The 18,982-nt window shown below is 46.8% G+C and overlaps 1 protein-coding gene across 2 annotated transcripts in view; it reads left to right on the top strand.

Annotated features, from left to right (window-relative positions):
• Myo3b (myosin IIIB) overlaps nucleotides 1–18,982 on the top strand; it is a 283,449-nt gene that overhangs the window by 183,239 nt on the left and 81,228 nt on the right. For both annotated transcript variants that reach the window (XM_075984938.1, XM_075984937.1), the window contains exons 26-28: nucleotides 3,659–3,770; nucleotides 4,620–4,782; nucleotides 6,032–6,112. In XM_075984938.1, the coding sequence (XP_075841053.1) occupies nucleotides 3,659–3,770; nucleotides 4,620–4,782; nucleotides 6,032–6,112 (356 nt within the window). The remainder of the gene's footprint in view (nucleotides 1–3,658; nucleotides 3,771–4,619; nucleotides 4,783–6,031; nucleotides 6,113–18,982) is intronic.

The raw sequence follows: 18,982 nt of genomic DNA, 5'->3' as shown, positions 1-18,982 counted from the left end.
GCATTCTGTCTTTCTCTTGTCAGAAGATAACATACAGAAGAAGACAAAAATCACAAGTGGAATACAGAAGTGTTCAAAGCATTCATTTTCTACATATGATAAGAGGGACCAGGCGGATGTTATCGTCGGTTCATAGGAAAGGTCTAGGCGGCACGGCTTTTGTGAAGCAAAGGAACATTGCGATGAACAACAAACAGGGACAATACTGGTTTTCCAGAGTGGGGAAGAAATCAATTAAGATGCCACCAGGCTCCGCTGACTTTCTGTATCTATCAGGAGCTGCCATTCAGCAATGCTGAGGATGGCATTCACGGTGCTGTGTATCCTAAGCCAGCCCTTCACCACCGAGCTACAGCTGCTGCCCTGTGCCAGCTGTTTAGAAAGAGCTGCAGAGCGGCTCAGAGAGGAAAAGCAAGGCTAGAATCTGATAACCCACATGGGTCTGGAAAAACAATGCGTACAGCTTTCCACTGGGAAACAAATGACTTTCCTATCCCACTCCAAACACGAGGCTGGTGGATGGGAGCCTCGCAGCTGCTGCTCAGCCAAAGGAAATCGACACTGCTAGCAAAACCCTCATAATCCAGCTCCTTACGGGAACACTCTGGTTCTAGAGGCAGAAATGCGGGGGCATCCCAGGTGCCACTTAGAGAGTCAGACCATGCCGTGGGGGGCATGGGCTCCAGAGACACAAATATGACGGGGGCAGAGGCCTGTGTTCACATGAGAAGATGGTCTCAGATTGTCCTCTTACCGTGTTCCCAACTGTGAGCCATCTTCTTTCTGCCTTCCTCCTCTATTCAAAGGCAGACAGGCAGGTGACGGGTGTGTGTATGTGGCATATAGAAAGGACACACACACATCAATAACCCCACTCCCTCCAGTGTCTTAATGCTTCTTAGAGGGGTAGGCCCCTGGAGCACCGAGCCTCAGAGTTTCGCTAGGACAGGAAAGCTCTGAGGCCTGTGGGCATGTGGAGGGGCAGTGGGACTGGTTACCCCAGCTGCTCACACGCCACGCAAGGGCCAGAATTCTTCCACCTGAGGAAGAACTGGTAATGAGGAAAGGAGTCACCTGCCATATCCTCTTGTTTCAAGGGGGTGGGAAGGCCTGGTTTCTAACCTGTTGCCGCATCATAAGAAGCAGAGCAAGGTGCTGGAAAGATGGATCACTGATTAGGAGCGCTAAGTGCTCTCGCAAAGGACTTGGGGTTCAAATCCCAGTATCCACAGAACAGCTCACAACTCTCTGTGACTCCAGTTCCAGGGAATCCAACACCCTCACACAGACATATATATGAAGGCAAACAAACACACAAACAAACAAAAATAGTGCAAGAAGAAGCAGCAGCTTATAGCTGTCTCTGTCCAAAGGACAGCAACAGGGACTGGGTGGGGCTCATCAAGCACTTCAGAGACACAGAGTAAACGTGTGTGTGTGTGTGTGTGTGTATGTGTGTGTGTGTAGCCAGGAGAGAGAGAGAGACAGAGATAGACACACACATATGTGCACGAGCGTGCAAGCACACACACACAGAGGTCACGAGAATGTGTGCATGTGTGTGTGTAGCAAAGTTTAAAATGTTCCCTTTGGCGTTCTTACTCATATGGTTGGTTTTATTCTGACATTTTGCTACATGGTTTTTATTAGTCACATCTGATCTTTGTGGCTGCCATCACTGTCTCCTCCTCCTCCTTCTTCAAGATTTATTGAACATTTTGCACAGTTTCATTTTATCTCCTTTGTTGATCTGTTACTTGTAGCTCTTTGCTCGGTTATTTTAGGGCTTGCTTTGTGATTTATGCCACACATCTTTATTTCTCTTAGCCTACCTTAAATCCACACTGTGCCTTTCCACACATAGCAAAAACCCTTGTGATAACCCACTTCGGTTTCTTTTCTCCTGATCTTTGTGCTATACTCGTCCTATATTTCATGTCTCTGTGTATTATAAATCCAATATATTACTATTATTTTGGCTCAGTAACAATAGGGCAGAGATATTTAAGTCATAAGAAAAGTATTTTGGATAGTTACCATTAGATAGTTCTCATAGCATGCCCTTCAGTCCTTTCGATAGAGTGATTCTCCCATCTGGTATTACTTTCCTTCTTCAGTGATGGACTTCCTTTAGCATTTCTTTAGGAGAAGATCATCTAGGGATAAATTCTTTCAGCTTTTATTGTGTCCTAAATAGTCCCCTCTTGCCTTTGTTTTTGTGTGGTGTCTTCCCTGACAGTTGGATTTATTTTCTTTTGGTGCTTTCAGGATTTGATCCACTGTTCTCTCGCTCTCATTGTTCCTATTGAGAACTCGCGGGCAGTGGTGGCGCAGAGGCAGAGGCAGGTGGATCTCTGTGAGTCTGAGGCCAACCTGGTGTACAGAGTGAGTTCCAGGATAGCCAGGGCTACACAGAGAAACCCTGTCTCAGAGAGAGAGAGACAGAGAGAGACCTCTGCTGTTAAATTTGTCTGTATTCTTCTCTGTGTAGCTTGTCTTTTTTTTTTTTTTTCAAACCTGGCATAAAACTATTCAAGAATGACTGTGTCTGAGGACTTCATTTCCTCATGAAAGAAGGTTCCCGTGTCATAGAGAACTGGCATCAAATAAATATGTGTGCCTTTCTCTTGGTACTGTGCTGTAGCGAGCTGCGTGGAATCACAACTGATGGAGATGTATAATCAACTCCTGAGATGGCTAAGGCCTGACCTATGCCTGATCACGCAATGATCATCAGCTGCTTGCATATGCGTGGGCCTATGGGCAGTGCCCACCTGGCAGTTCGGGGTTGGCAGCCCATGCCTACTTAAGGGCTGGGAGAGGTTTGCCAGGAGAGAGAGGTTTGCCCGAGAGAGAGAGGAAAAAAGGAGGGAGAGAGGTCAAGAAAAGAGAGAGAGGAAAAAAGAAGGAAGGAGAGAGGGAAAGAGAGAGAAAGAGAAGGAGAAGGAGATAGATTGCTGTGAATAAAATCCTGGAATAAACTGCAGTGAGAAGAGCTCCGGTGGTCGCGTCATTTCTTGCGTGTCGAGGGTGGCCGTGACACTGTGCCTTTTGTTATAAGGACACAACCATCAACCTGGTTATGAGCAAGGATGAAACACCTGGTCTTTTCTGCAGTGGTACTCTTTGACCCTACCCTGAAGCCCTTTCTTCATACAGTTTAGATAGTCACTAAAATGAAGGTATTTGAGAAAGCAAATGTGCTAAGAGCGGACATGCCTCCTTCAGACAGAAACTTAGGGATCACCTGCCAGCGACACTATGCCTCAGATGGGACTTTTCTAAGCCCAGTCAAAAGCCCTGCAATGCACTCTAAACCTTAGCATTTACAGCTGTGGTATTCACTAGAGCAGCTTTCTGAATCCCAGCATTCTAACGGAGCAGATATTTTAATTTTTGCATATGAAAGACAAAAAAAACCCAAGACATTGAATATGGGTTAGAAAAAAAGACAACATTAAAAGAAAAAATGTGAACATAGGGAAAAGCAAAGAAATGAGGTATAAATCGTATATCTTTCACTACTTACTGGGCTATTATTGGCCGTGAGAAAAATTTACTAGTTAGGAGAAAAATGAGACTTGCCAGTGGGTCCTGAACAATTCTACCATTAAATTAAGGGGTGACTGAAGAGGCTGTTTGCTCTTTTGTTTTCTAGGTATTATTACTTGGCGTTCCGAGCACATCAAACACCGCCTGCTAACAAAGAGAGCTGTGTTGCTATCTTGGAAAAGTCCAGATTAGATCGCTGGGTCCTGGGAAAAACAAAGGTAGTCCTCTCTCCCTATTGTTCAGACTGTCACCTGTGGTGGTCTCTTGTCATGGATAACTAGCACGCGTGGGTTTATACCCGGCATACCATAGCACACAAGACTCTGACTTAAAAATGGTTTTGCCGGTCTTAACTCTGATTCCGGGACCTACGAGCCATAGGAGGATGGTTCATACACTGTTCTGTAATTTGAGAACCTTTTAGCATTTCTAGAAAGAGATCTTTGGATGCACTTTAGAATGTCCCCTTTTCCATATTTCATAACCGAGCACACATGCTAGCATATAAATCATAGTCATGGGAGTGATGAGTTCCCTTTAGAGTTTCGCCCATTTCTGGTGTTCGACCTGTGCTGTTTATTGCCGACTCTGATTTTACTTTTGTCCTGTGTAGCTTCTCATTTGGGGAAACATCATGTCTCTGCGGGAGCCCAGGTTTTTATGGTTAAATTCCGCAAGGCCAGTTCCAGCCTGCGTGTGGGTTTCCTCTCTGGAAATTAGGTCACTGAGGGTCATCTGGGTCTCCTGGCCTCAGGACTATCTGCTGACCTCAGGTTGGGCCTGTTGTTCAGCACCTCGCTCAGAGGCTATGAGGGGCAATGAGGGCAGAGCTGGGCTGAGGAAATGGAACTTCTAACTGTAGGGAGGCACTCCCAAATAACACCTGGGCTTGTGTAAGCCCTGTAATCTCATTTTAGATTTCCTTCAGAAATCACCAATGTATGCATAAGTTAAATCATAAATTTACTTAGACCATGGCTTTAATATTTGCATAGAGAATAGGCTGGAGTGGAGGGATTTGCTGTCAGGAAGCCCAAATGTAACACTAAAACAATGATTCCTTTTAGGTTTTTCTCAAATATTACCACGTGGAACAATTAAATTTGCTTCTGCGAGAAGTCTTAGGCCGAGTGGTCATGCTGCAGGCATATACCAAGGGCTGGCTCGGAGCTAGGAGATACAAACGAGCCAGAGAGAAGAGGGAGAAGGCTGCCCTAGCCATCCAGTCAGGTATGCGGCCTGGTTCTGGCCAGTGTCACCTCTTGGTATTTCCTTGAGTGCTGGGGACCACTCACCTAGGGCTTCCCCTTTCCCTTTCTCCCTTCTTCCCCCTGTCTCCCCTTACTTCAGCAAACATTTTTCCAGTATCTACATGAGTTAAGCCTCGTACTAGGTGCTGGGGATGTAGTCAAGGGCATCCCTCTATGGTCCCTGACCTCAAGGAGAGACAAACATACAAGCCATTAGAACACCTGGGAGGAGTCGTAAGTCAGAGGCAGTGTGAGCTGACCAGTGATGTCCAACTCTATCACTCCACACGGGCTGTCTCCTGAAATGACAGATGATATACACTTTGGGTGATACCCGGATTGTACTGTCACAATGACCAAACCATCCTTGTAGGGTTTCGTAGCACAGACCGGATTTATAAACAGAGGAAACCAGCCTCTAGGTTGTCCACAAGCCTGCTGGTGCCTCTGTCCACATACGTATGCCATGGGTGCTCGGAACAATACCTGGACTCTCGTGCAAGCTCCAGACCTTGAACTTGGAAGATGAATTTCTTGGTACTCTCATAACAAGAAACTATGGCGTGCTTTAGCGTGCCTTGGCCCTCATGAGCTTGTCCAGAGACTTGACGATGCTCAGGCCCACGTGGGGACACAGAAGACGGCTGCTCATCTTGGGTGGAGGCTTTGTGCATCCGAAGGATGGCTGCCTCCCGCGCTCTGTTCTCTCTCTCCTCTTGACTTTCTTCTTTGTCTTTCCTTTCTGTGGAAGATGTTGTTCCTTTGTTCTCCCTCTGCGCTCTTTATCTTCATCTCCAATTATACCTTTCTTCTGGATATGAAGTGATTAAAAGGACTGGGCCAGCTCAGTGTCCCCCATCATCCCTCCAAGCCCTAACCCTGGATGCTCAAGGCAGGGTTTCCTCCAGGCTTGGGAAGACAGGAAACTGCCTCACCTGGGGCCAGGGGCGCCCACTGTTACTAAATAGAACTCAAAATGTTCTGGAAAAATCACTCTTTGGCTAAAAACAGTTCCTCAGAAGCATTCTGAAAAGTTGACCCAGAGTTCAGAAAGACCCTTCCTACACTGTAACACATCCGCTGACTTCAGGCTCAGGGAGAAGGGGCGGGTGGGGGTAGGGGTGGGGGAGGGAACGCAAGAAACAGACTGGAGGTTGAACAGCTTATATCAATTCTCTGGCACGTTTTAAAATTAATGTCATTCCCAGCACATGGTTTTATATTTTTAGCCTGGAGAGGATATGATGCTCGGAGGAAATTTAAGCAAATCAGCCACAGAAGGGGTGAGTCTGCGGTTCGTGCTCAAGCAGGTAATTAAAACATCGTTGGCAGCGTCCACTTGAAATGTTCTGTGACTCCAGGCAAATGAGTTCAGAGGAGCTGAAAGGCCAATGACAGTGGCACACAGGGGTGAGTCGAGAGTCCCGCAGTGTGTCTGCGAGGGTGGGCTCACCTCCTTTGGCAGCTCTTCTGGCTGAGGCACCGTGCGCGTTTACCAGGGGCCATGCTTCCTAAGAAGACTCTGAGGAGTCTTCTTATTATATTCCTACTACAATAAAAGAGGAATCTGGAGCACAGAGAAGGGATATAACTTATCCATTATCACCCAGCTTGCTAACAGCAGAGCTGGTCTTTGAAAGCTAGGCAGTTTGGACTGAGCACACTTGCTATGATGTTGCTCCTGGACATGTCTCTTTCTTTCTTGAAGTCCTAAATCCATCGTGTTAGTGACCAGTGTTGCCTGGTTGTGGTGTGCCAGCCTTTAATCCCACCCAGCACTTGGGAAGTCAAAGCAGGCGAATCTCTGTGAGTTCGAGGCCAGCCTGGTCTACAGAACAAGTTCCAGGACAGCCAGGGCTACACAGAGAAACCCTGTCTTGAAAAACCAGGGTGTGTGTGTGTGTGTGTGTGTGTGAGAGAGAGAGAGAGAGAGAGAGAGAGAGAGAGATGATTTGTAAGGGAGACTTGGGAATACCCAAAAATCCACATCTGCATGGCTACCACAATCTTCTGGGCCCCGCAAAAGCACCCAGTGGATCTTGGGATCCGCTTGCCCTTAGCAGCCTGAGAGCTGTGAACCTTGGTTCCTGGTTTATGAATCCACTCCCGGACTCAGGAGTCATTGAGTCCTTCTGCAAACCGCATGCCCTGCGTGGCTGCCAAGTCAGGTGCCCTCCCTAGTTTGAAGTTGCAAATCCCAAACTGAGGTTCTAGAGGACACAGGATCTTGACCGTGCCGAGTTTCAGGGGTGCAAGAAACTGGAGATGGAATGTGCTTGTGGAGGGCAATCCTGCATCAGGAAGCAAGTCGGGGACAGGGGGGCCAGAGGCGGAGCCTTCAGACAGCTGCAGTCTTCTCCAGCAGGCCCAGGCCACTCAGCCAAAGGGTCCTGCTCAGAATTCTTAGGCCGTGGTGGAGGCCAGGCATCTTCACTAAGAACTCAGATATTTCGGAAGTAGAGGTGGCCTTTAAATGCAGATGTATCACACTTAACACCATTTCTAGCAATTTCTAACCTCTGCCACTTCAAAGCCCCATGAAAAGTGAACGATTTCTTGTCGCAGCTTAAGAAACCCAAACTCAAGTGCATTTTAAGTTCACTACTTACTGCCAATACACACACACACACACACACACACACACACACACACACACACACACAGAGGATACCAGCTGATCTCAGATTTTGCAATATGCTCAACATATGTCTTAGAATAAAAACTTTAAGCCTGTATGTTGTTGATCCATTGAGTCCATTATATGAAAATCATGAAATGTCTGAAAATCACATTTGAGCGCCAGGTGAACACTAAGTAAAAACAGACTGGTCTCACGACCTCTATCTGAAGACAGCGATGGGTGGGAGTGCTTCATCCTTGAAGCATGCCTGGGCAGGTACCGGAAGGGTGAGTCTGTGTCTTCCTAAAGCACCTCCCTTTTCTTCTTAGCTCTGCAAGCACTCACCCCCACTTAGCCTCACCCCCAGTGTTCTCAGCCACTAGGTAGCATCAAAATGTGTGTTAGCCAGTTCTGCAGGGGCTCTCAGGTGAGCGTGAAGGTCACACCTACGCCTCAGTGCCCAGGGTGGCAGCAAGCAGGTGGTGTCTCTGCCTTCAGCTGACAAAATGGACAGGACCTGATGGCCCCTAGGGTTAGGACTGGGGCTGGGGTTGTGGTTTGGTGTAACTGTCTCCCTACAAGCCCCCTTTCCTGCCATAGAAAATGCCCCAGATAGAACTGTTCACATAAAGCAACAACAACAAAAACTACATAAAGAAGCAGGTGACTAGCTCGACACAGCCATTTCTGAGGTTAATTTCTGACTAGTTGTTTTCCTTATAAAATTACTTTTTTGAAATTTCGATCCCGTGGAATGCATTTGTTTGTATTTCCAGTTCTTCTTTTTATTTAATGACGTTGCCAAGATACGTTTCATATATATATATATATATATATATATATATATATATATATATATATATATATATAGAGAGAGAGAGAGAGAGAGAGAGAGAGAGAGAGAGAGAGATCAGCCCTTGAAATTTAGGAAGCATTTGGCCTACATGTTGCTGCAGAGCAGCACAGAGCGAAATTTGTTTTCCTTTCATCTCCTTCCCAATAAAAGGAGCCCAGCACAGCTTAGCCGGTCCTCAGAACTTCCTCTCAGAATTCCCGATCTATTACAGCACATTCGAATACCAGCAACAAGCTGCCTTTTCATGCTGTCAACCTTTTTCATCTGAAATGTAAATTAATTCTAGCTGGTGTGCCTCGCCAGAGATCAAAGTCCGCATTAACCTTGCTGCTTTCTGCTCCTGAGGACTGGGCGGCCACTGATAGGAGCCTCTGGCCCCAGGATCCTGCCCTCCTCCGGGCAGCCCTCAACAAGGAGCCCCATGTTCTTTCGTTAAGGACCTCTGAGGTGCTTTAAACCAGACCCGGCATGACCCGCCCAGCTGATTCTAGAGCGGTGAGCCTGCTATGTTTAATTGTGGATTCTTCCCTGGGCTCCCAGGGGTTGAGTTAAGTGGCCAGTGCCCTGGGTGCGAGGCAGAGAAGGAAGGAACTCCAGGCTGAAATCACTTCTCCCTCCCATTCTGTCTTTGAGGTAGACAGATTTGCATTTTCAAAATAAACAGATGCCTTTCAAATACATGAGCTGGTGGTCTGGAGACCTCTCCCGGCCCAAAGGTGCAGCAGCCAGCGCTCAAATGTTGGGGAGAAAACAGACGGAGAAAACACCCTGGGTACTAGAGGACACGTTTCCTGCGAGGCGTCCCCGAGCAGCAGGAGCTGTAGGAGTTGAGGGGGCGGAGCCAACCATTCTTTGCTGGCTTCCTTTAGGGAACAACTTCGAATGTCAGTTACCTTGGCTTCTTTTGTTGCTTCCATTAATTCTGACGGAGAAAAGTCTGTAAGAAAACCAGGTAACAAGACAGCACATACTAAGACTCAGATAGTCGGGACATTCCAAGTAAAATATTAAGTTATATTTATGCCACTACAAATCTATTACTTTTTTTGTTAGCCATTGAGTTGCAGAAAGGGAGCCTAGCTACATTCATTCGCTGAAGAAAACAAACACAACATGTATCCCTCAATGACTAGCATCAAAAGAAACAACCCGCGGGGAATTTCCCAAGCATCTACAGTGGCAGTCTCATTCTTTAGGTTTTTCCATGCCAACCCAGCCTGATAGTTCACAGCATATTTTCACGGAAACTGTTAGTGCCCTGGAAACTTCCCGTTCACCCTCCTCCACCAGAGTGCTCACCCGCTCCCCGCCTTGGCCCTCCCAACCACACAGATGTCATCAGATGATGGCCACTTCTCTCACTAAGGGGAGCCTTGAACCTGTACAAGTACACATTCTAAGCCAGCTGCCTGTGGGGCCACCAGAATGGAGCTGCTTCAGAGTGCCTTCCAGAAGGAAGAGCAAGCTTTGCTTCCAGATTGCTCGACCCTACCCTGCGACAGAACCGCATTCTTAGTGTTTAAAATGGCTCAAACCCTTAAATTGCCTTTTGTTTTGTTTTAAGACAGGGTCCTTTTATATAACCCTGGCTGTCGCAGAACTCACAAATCAAAATCTATGTAGACCAGGCTGGCCCCAAACTCACAGAGATCCACCTACCTCTGCCTCCAGAGTAAGGATTAAAGGTATACATCACCACGCCTGGCTAAAACTGCCTCCTTTTTTAAAATTTCAGTGTGGCTTGGTGGTGGTGGTGCACTTTTATCAGGAGGCTGAGCCTGGACTGTACAGTGAAACCCTGCCTCAAAATCAAAATCTAAACCATGCATTGATGGTGTACCCCTTTAATCCCAGCACTCGGGAGGCAGAGGCAGGCAGATCTCTGTGAGTCCATGGCTAGCCTGGTCTACAGAGCAAGTTCCAGGACAACCAAAGCTACACAGAGAAACATTGCCTCAGGATAAACAAACAAATAAACATTAATTAAAGGAGTAGGGTGGGGCAGAGAAGTGGCTCAGTAGTTAAGAACTCTGGCTGCTCTTCCAGGGGACCCAGGTTCAATTCACAGTACCTACATGACCGCTGACAAGGATCTCTAACTTCAGTTTCAGGGGATCCATCGCCCTCTTCTGGCCTCCATGAGAGCTGCATGCATATGGTGTGCAGATAAACACTTAAGCAAGCATTGATGCACATAAAATAAAAATAAATAAAATCTCAAAGAAAAATTTACAGGACTTGGGATGCACAGTGGCAGCATGCTTCTTTTCCCCTCCCACTAAAACTTCTGTTTCCTTTAGTGTCCACGATGGGGATAACAACTAGATAACGGCGGTCATTTTTTTTTTTTTTTTTTTTTTGCTTTACAGTCCACAGATATTGTTAGGTGAAGGCACCTTTATTTTAAATTCTCCTGCTTGTTAAATACTTGCTTTTTGCTGGGCTGTCTTTGTTATGCCCAGATTTGCAAAATCCCCCCAAAAACCAACAAGGAGACTGGGTCCTGTATGCAAAAACAAAGAGCCTGTATTTTATACAAGTTTGCAAACTCGGTCTCTCCGTGTGTCCAATGTATTGGAATAATGGAGAGCCCCGAGCTCAGGTAAAGTTGGGTTTTTATAGTAGTAAAGGTGGGGGTGAGGGATTTCTAAGGTTCAGGACCCCTGATTGGCTGACATTTGTCTAGGGGTGTCCTGGTGAGTGTGTGCTGACAGGTGATCCTATCTACAGTGGTTGGAAGTTAGGCATTTCCTTTGGATGGTCTGTTCCTGGGTGGTGCCTGGGTAGTCTCAGTTTGGTATTACTTCATGGTAAACTACTGAGACTCAGGCCTTATTAAACTTATCAGTGGCCAAGTCCTACATGGCAGGCAGGTGATAACAGCTAAAAGTAAAGAACTTCCTTTGGGTGCTCTGTTTCTATTTAGCTTATCATGTCTGGCTCCTACATTGTGATAAAAAGTAGCATTCACTGGGCCTTCAAATTCTCCAGCTCTACACACAGTTCTAGAACATGCTCCCCTTAAGGGATGCTAGTGTCAATACTCATTAGAAGGGAGTTTTATATATACATTTATATATAATGTGTACATGTGTCCTCATGTAAACGTAGTATTCTATAATAAACACATGATTAAATTTGAAAAGTCATTATCATAACCAAGGATATGTCATACAATGGCTCGTAATTCTTGCAGCTGCAAAAGATCGAATACATATTATTTTTCATTCCAATAAAGCTGTGTGTGAGTAGATTTTGGCTCACACACCAATCAGGAGAGGGGGTACAAGAGACCCTGCCCTTAAGGGAGACAGCGAGCAAGGCTGCTGTGTCCTTTCTGGTCCCTGTTTATTGCTCCATCTCTATTGCACTGTCTGGCCTTCTAGTCTGTTTCTTAGGAAGCCCCCTGGCTGTTTCACACACAGGCCCGAGTTCCTCAAAGCAAGAGCTGGAGGCAGAGAAGGCACAGGGGTGAGAACAGGAGGGCAGGAAGCAGCAGCCTCCCTTCTCTGGTGTTCTCAAAGGAGGAGATATCTCTAGGTGCTCCTGGGCTTGAGATGAGCCTTAGCCTGCAGACTGTGCCATCTTTTTCTTCTAAGGTTTTGTCTCACTGAACACGGTGGGAGGAGTCTGAGGGTGAGGTCTAGACTTCTCCATCTGCTTTCCTGCTACCTTGGAGTCTCTGACTCTCAGCATATAAAGACAGGGGTTGACTTCTGACAGCTTTGCCTATGGGAGAGGTGTTGTGAAACCTGATCACACTGTGAAACCTGAGCCTGTGTGAATTAAATCAACCTTGGGTCAGGAATTGGAGCCAGCAACTGGTTGACAGGAATTAACCATAGAGAGCATGGAGAAGTCAGGAGGATGGATAGAGAGACTCACAGGAAGAAATGGGGAGAGACTTGCAGATTTGCAGATTCGGGATCTTTTGGGTTTGGGACAGCTGGAGAGATGTCCTCTTGCTGGGTCTCTGGCCAAAAAGGAAGGTCAATTGGTTGCTTCTCGGCTTCTCTGATCTAGCAGGTTTTCACCCCAACATCTGACTCCCAAGTCTTTACTGGTAAATAGAACAATAGAGACTCAGTTAAAAACTACATTTGGTGGCAGCAGCAGAGATGGTGCCCTTGGGACTGGAAATTCTACCAGGTCTCTATTTGGCCATTGCCCATGGATATGTGCACCAGTCAAAACTTTGGAGAGAGTTAAAATCCTGTTCTATGTAAGTGGAATTCAGAGTAGAAACAATGGGTATCCCATCCTTTCTCATATAGCTTGGAGAAAGTTATTGTATGTGTAGTGTATATGTATACCATGTGTAGGCACACTCTGTATGTGTGTATGTGTCGGGGGGGGTGAATGTGGGCAAGCTGTTGATATCAGGCATTTTTCTATTGCTCCCCATCTTGTTGCTGATGTTGTTATTGCTATTGTTATTTTTTATTTATATTTATTTATTTATTTTTGAAACAGGGTTTCTCTGTACAACCCTAACTGTCCTGGGACTTATTCTGTAGACCAGGCTGACCTGGAACTGAGAGATCCAAGTGCCTCTGCTTCCCAAGTGCTGGGATTAAAAGTGTGCACCATCACCACCTAGTTCCCCATCTTATTTTTTGAGGCAAGTTGTCTCGCTAAACCTGGAGCTTGCTGCTTTCCCTAGACTGGCCGGGCAGTGGGTTTCAGGGATCTGCCTGTCTCAGTCACCATCCCTCAGCTTCCCCTTCCCCAAGCTCTAGGGTTATAGATATTCTGTCGTGTCTGGAGAATTTCCTCCCTGGGGAAAATTATTTAGCCTCAGGGCCTTGGTTTCGTCAGATATGAAATTTAACAAGATCTGATTCTCAGGGGCTGCTGTAAAGACAATGGTATGTACAAAGTTTCCCTGCTTGTATCCCTCCCCCACAACCCCTTTACCTGAGGAAAGGTAGCAATTGTTCATCACCTGCCCCCCCCCCCACACTACTTTCTAACTTCCTCAAGGGGAGGAAAGCCTCAAGAGGCTCTTTTAAGGTGAGCATAGTAATGCTGGAACTTCAGAAAGCCTTTCTTACTTTCAGATAAAAATAGCACCTGTCAAATCACAAATATAATTACAATAGCATCTTTATGAAGGAATGTGGGTTTTTTTTTTTTTGAGTCTTAACTTGTGTCTGGGTTGTCCAACAAGAGAAAAAATAGCATGCAACAGGCCTTTTAGTGGTTTCGTTTTTGTCTTTGCTTTCGAGCCTTCAAGCCTAGTAGCACTGAGAGCTCCTGAGGCCCTAACACCATTTCCCCTCCTCACTGCTTAAGGCCCTTCTCACAATCTGTTCTGGAAACCAGTAACTCTTTCTGGGTTCCTGCAAAGCCAGAAATTCTAGAGACCGGAGTTAAACTATCCCCCTGACTGGTTGAGGCTGGTGTGGAAAGCAGGTTGCCTTTCAGACGTCTGAAGGGTTGGAAGACTTTGTGGGCCTGTCACATTTAACCCACCGTGCTGCACCGTTGGCAGCATAACAGCTGAGTGACGGCCACTTGGCCAGGAGTTCAAATCTCAGCTTGACGAGCCATAGCCGGATCCTCGTTTGATTTGCTGTGGCCGGGAAGTCTGAATCTCGCCAAGAACAGGAGCGGTGGCAAGGGTGACAGCTGGGAGCCATTCTCGTCAATAAAGTTGTGATGCTTGGGATGTACAGGCGACCAGAGCTAATTTCACAGACCCCGAGCCAAGTACTTAGTGTCAAAACCAGCTGTGTCAATGATGCACAGTCTCTTGTCAGCAACCATCTCCCCCTCCTCCTTCCTCCTCAGCTGAAGGTGGGCCCTGCTTTCCAGAACTAGGTCTAGCCTGCAGAAAAAGAGTACTCCCCACACCTTTAATCTAAACAACCTCTCGATGGTTTTTATTATGATACAGTTTAATACAGTAAAATTAAGTGTGATAAGACCGAGCTACCACACAGACAGCACATCCCTGCATAGCTGAGAGGATGCGTATTTCCAGAGCTCCTTCTGGCCATCTGGATCCTCTTTTAATCTTCCTGCTCACTGATGGGTCTTCTGTCTCTATAGTTTTTCCCTTTCCAGAATTTTCTACACATTGAGTCACACCATGTGCAGACTTTATAGTGCGCCATCTTTCCCTTGGAGGTTCACCTGCGTTGCTGTGTTGGTCAGGAGTTCCTCCTTTTCCAGAACCAAGCAGACCCTGTGTCTGACCGGGTCATACATTTTTTCTGCTCACTAGATGAAGGACATTTATTTAGGTTGTTTCCAGTTCTTAGTGACCATGAGTAAAACTGCTACAGACATTTTATCTTTTTAAGAAAAGTTATTGCAAGTACGTAATTTTACTATGTAGAGAGCCAGAACTATTTGAGCCGGAAAGATCCAAGCAGGAGGTTGTATCTCAGGGGTCCAGTACTGGCCTAGCCTGTGTGAGGACCAAGGTTCCACCCCCAGCATTGAGGAAAAAGACAATTTCCAAGAGATGGGAGCTGTTTGATTAGCTAAGAAGCGTATTGGGTTCCTGGCGTCCTAGACTTCTGCACAGCAATGTGTATGGTTTATATAAAACTCTTTCCTGGCCTGCCTTCCCTTAACTCTCACTGTGGGAGCCTGTGAGGAACCCCACTCCAGGCTCTCCTCCATGGTTGCTGGGAGACGCCCTGTTAGCAGGACTTCCTAGCTCCTGGCCTGCTGTTCTTCCCCCCACATTCTCAACACCCCATCGGGGTAGAACATTTTGATGACTGTCATGAAAACAATACAGAGAAGCCTGTGAGACGCTCTAGGATGTAGCTCAGTGGTGGAGTGTGTGCTTAGCATGTGCTTAGCATGTGCAAGGCTCTGGGTTTGATTGTCAGCAGCATAAACATATTCTTTTCCTATCACATGGATAACAACAGACACCTCTGTTGTGAGTTTAAGAGGGTCACTAAACTGGCCAGCAAGCACAGCCACGTGAAAGCCACACTTCTGGAAGCCACCAATCCCTCCCCCCCTTTAAGAAGCACACAGGGAATAAATTACAAGAAATAAATCCAACTGCTGGAGAAGGAAGAGAATGGAATGACCTTCCCACCATGCAGAGAGGGAAGGGGCCTTCTTCAGATGACGATGTTTGAATTTCTAGAATATGAAAAAACTTCCATTTAAACTTCCGGTGCCGGTAAAGCGGTTACCAGGTAGGACTTTCTCTGAGCCTAAAAGTTTAGCTGGGGTAATGGTCAGCACTAAGAGCCGCAGAATCAAAGTAGGGACCGCTTTTCTAGGCCTGAAATGACTGCACTTATTTTGTGTGCTGAAGCTGAAGGCTAGGAGTTTTAATGTGGAGTGGGGGTGGGGGAAGAGTGTCTCTGTGAGGACCTCTTCTTGAACTTAAGGTGACAATCGCTTGTGGGGCCTCCCACAAGGCAGCTGCTGACCAGCTGACACTGGAGGAAAGCGCTCTGGCTCCCTGAGCAGCCTGCCAGAGCACCTTCAGGAGGGGTGGCCTGGCTCTTGTGCTCTTGGCTCTTATGTATGGCCTTCTCCGCCAGGTGCCGTGACAACCTTTGCCCAAGCTCTTAGGAGACCAGGAGTTTAGCTAGCCTAGATCGCCCTCCAAGAAGCCTGCTAGAATTCCATTGCTGCCAACTGAGACAATGATGGGGATTATCCTCTGGGTGGGTCCCCAAACACCAGTCTAGACTCCGCTCTCAGTGACTGACTTGGGACCATTAAACCCCTGGAACAAGAAAGAACATGAGCCAGTCTGGATTCTTGTGTCCATATGTAAGGGAGAGAGATGGGCAAGATTATTTATTGTTCTTGTGTCTAAATAAGAAGGGAATTAAAGAATTCAGACTTAGGGCCAAATGATTTCAGTTCCAACCCTGGCTCTGCTACCCGATGCCGGACAAGTCATTTTTAAAGTCACATGTATTTCCTTACACATGTGTATTCACAGCATGCCACAGCTCATGTAGAGGTCAGAGGACAGTTTGTGGAGTCATGTGGATGCTGAGGATGGAACTCTGGTTGTCAGGCTTGGGGATAGGTGCCTGTACCCATAGAGGCATCTCCCTGGCCCCTAGATAAGTAATTTAATGTCCCTTTACCTCAAATTCATCAGCTGTAACGTGGGAATAATATCGGTTTCTAGTCAGGATAACCAAGCAGATTAAATGAGGTAAAATATAGTGTCAGGGCCACAACAATGTTTGTTAAATAAGAATGTCCTTGTTTATGCCCTTATCTCTTCTTCCTCATTTCTAGCCCCTACCAACTGTCCCCACCAAGACAAGAGGTCGTTTATGCCCGATCTCTTTCTTCTGGTAATTTCAGAATTACCACCTGTCACCAAACCCCTTTTGAGAAGCTGACAGGGAATAAGTTTAACTCTTCAGCCGGGGTATTAGCTTCCTGTGGCAGCCAGAGCAGATTATCACAAATCTGGTGGCCTAAGGTGACAAAACAATGTATTCTCTCACAGCTCCAGTGGTTAGAAGTTCAAAACCAAGGTGTCACAAGGTGGCTTTTACTGGAAACTATGAGGGGAAACCCCACCCCTCCCCCCGTGTGCCCTCTGCCCCGTGTGTATGCACGTGTGTGTGTGAGATACACTTGCTGGCACACAACGGCCTGTGCCTCTCTTGCAGTGCCTTTGAACATGTGCTGTTGTTTTGTCTTTAAGAGGAATGCACTCTGGCCACGGCAACAGGCACCATCACTCAATAGCTTCTCTGCTCACCCCTCACACATCTGCGTCTCCGGGTCCGGAAGCTGTCCGGGTGTGCAGCGCTGCCCTAGCTTTGTTTCAGTTGCTGTGATAAACCACCGTGACCAAAAGCAACCTCAGAGAGGACAGGTTTATTTTAGGTCACATTTCCAGGTGGCAGTCCGTCACGCCGGCGGGAGCTGGAAACAGCTGGTCTCATTGCATCCATCACCAAAGGCAGAGACAGAATGAATGCGCATGCGTGGGCTTGGTGAGCCTCTGCTACTCCAGACGGTCCAGGGCTCAGAACTGAGGTGCAGCGCTGCCCACTCTTAGGCTGGCTCTTCTCACACTGCTTAATCAAGACAATCTCACAGACATGCGCACAGGACACCTGGTCTAGACAGCCCCTCCCCGAGACAGTCTTCCCAAGAGACTCTACGTTGCATCAAGTTGACATTTAAAACCAGCCAACACAAATACCCTGCTTTAATCCCTGAACACTGAAATGCCTTCCTGTTTTATTTCAAGGTAATCTAATAGACACTCACTTTGGTGTTGCTGGGAAATACGTCTGATTCAGGACGTTCTGCCTCACTTCGCTAAGCCAGAAAGACACAGGTGACCCAGGCCTGGAGATGCCCCTGCCACCCTCTGTACACTGTCCCCAGCTCACCTTTGGTGACCATTGCTGTTGCTCACATTCGTAACTTGATTTCCCATGATGTCACTGATGTAATTTTTTTTAGCGTAACTTGTTCACCTAAAACAGGTGACCTTGTTTCTCTCTCTCTCTCTCTCTCTCTCTCTCTCTCTCTCTCTCTCTCTCTCTCTCTCTCTCCCTCCTCCTCCTCCTCCTCCTCCTCCTCCTCCTCCTCCTCCTCCTCCTCCTCCGTCTCTCCCTCCCTCCACCCTGCTTCCCATTTCCATTTCCCCATCTTTTCTTTTGAGGATCCGCATGCCAGAGAGCTTCCAGGTGATCCACGCTTGCACCAGGATGCCCTTCAATACTTAATAACTTGGGGTCCTGCTTTGAACTCAAGGGATTGATCCTCTTGACTTCCTCATCTCCTGAGATGGACCCATCCCTCTCCTGTTCTGGAGGCCATGCTGGGGATGGAGGTGCAGACTTCATCTAAGCTTTACTAGGAATATTTTCTAGGTTTGCTGTTTGGTTTTTATACTTCAAATAGCTCTTAGAATCAATATTTTTGATGAGTGAAGTGTAAATGAATGAGACATATAGAATGAGTTTCCCCTTCAATTACGCGAAGAGAAATTCTGTGAGTTTCTATCAGAAAGCAAGAGCGTAACTGGGCATGCACTGAGCTCCTGGGGAAGCCACGACTGCTGTTTCTGGCCGTGGTTGGTCGCGGGTCTCGCTACCTTCATGACCTTTCTTTGTGATGTTTGCCTTTGGGGACTGCTATTAAACTGTCGTTGTTCCATTTTAAAATTAAGGTTTCAAAATATATAGAGATGCTAGCCAGCAATCCCAGCTCTCCACACACGCAGTACTGTGTAGCTAGCTCTTGGTGCTCTTGAATTGGGTCCCAAAACAAGGTAAAAGTTCACTTTTGGAGATTTTCCCCCCTCCCTCCTTCTCTCCCTTCCTTTGACTCTCTCTCCCTCCCTCCCTTTCTTTCCTATCATGTTGTTGAATGTGTGTGAGACAGGATCTCATGTAGTTCAGGCTAACTAAGAATTCAACCATGTAGCTGAAAAAAAAAAAAGCTTCGAACTTCTGACCCTCCATCCTCCTGTTTGTCTCTCCTGACTATTGGGGTCACAGGTATGGGCCTCCATGCTCGCTCTTGCTTAATGTTGAAGTTCAAACCTGGAGCTTCCTGCTTGCCAGGCAATCACTCCAACCACTGAGCCACATCCTCAGCCCAGCTAAGGCAATTTTCCTTGAGAATGAAGAACAGACATTTGTTTGTGCCCAGGAACAAGCTCTTATGTTTCTCATGTCAAGTTTTGCTGTTATGGAGCTTATCCCCGCATAACAAGTGAGTTTGAGC

This window comes from Microtus pennsylvanicus, chromosome 9, assembly GCF_037038515.1.
Source record: "Microtus pennsylvanicus isolate mMicPen1 chromosome 9, mMicPen1.hap1, whole genome shotgun sequence".
Classification (NCBI taxonomy): Eukaryota; Metazoa; Chordata; class Mammalia; order Rodentia; family Cricetidae; genus Microtus; species Microtus pennsylvanicus.
This window is presented reverse-complemented; position numbering and strand designations above follow the sequence as displayed.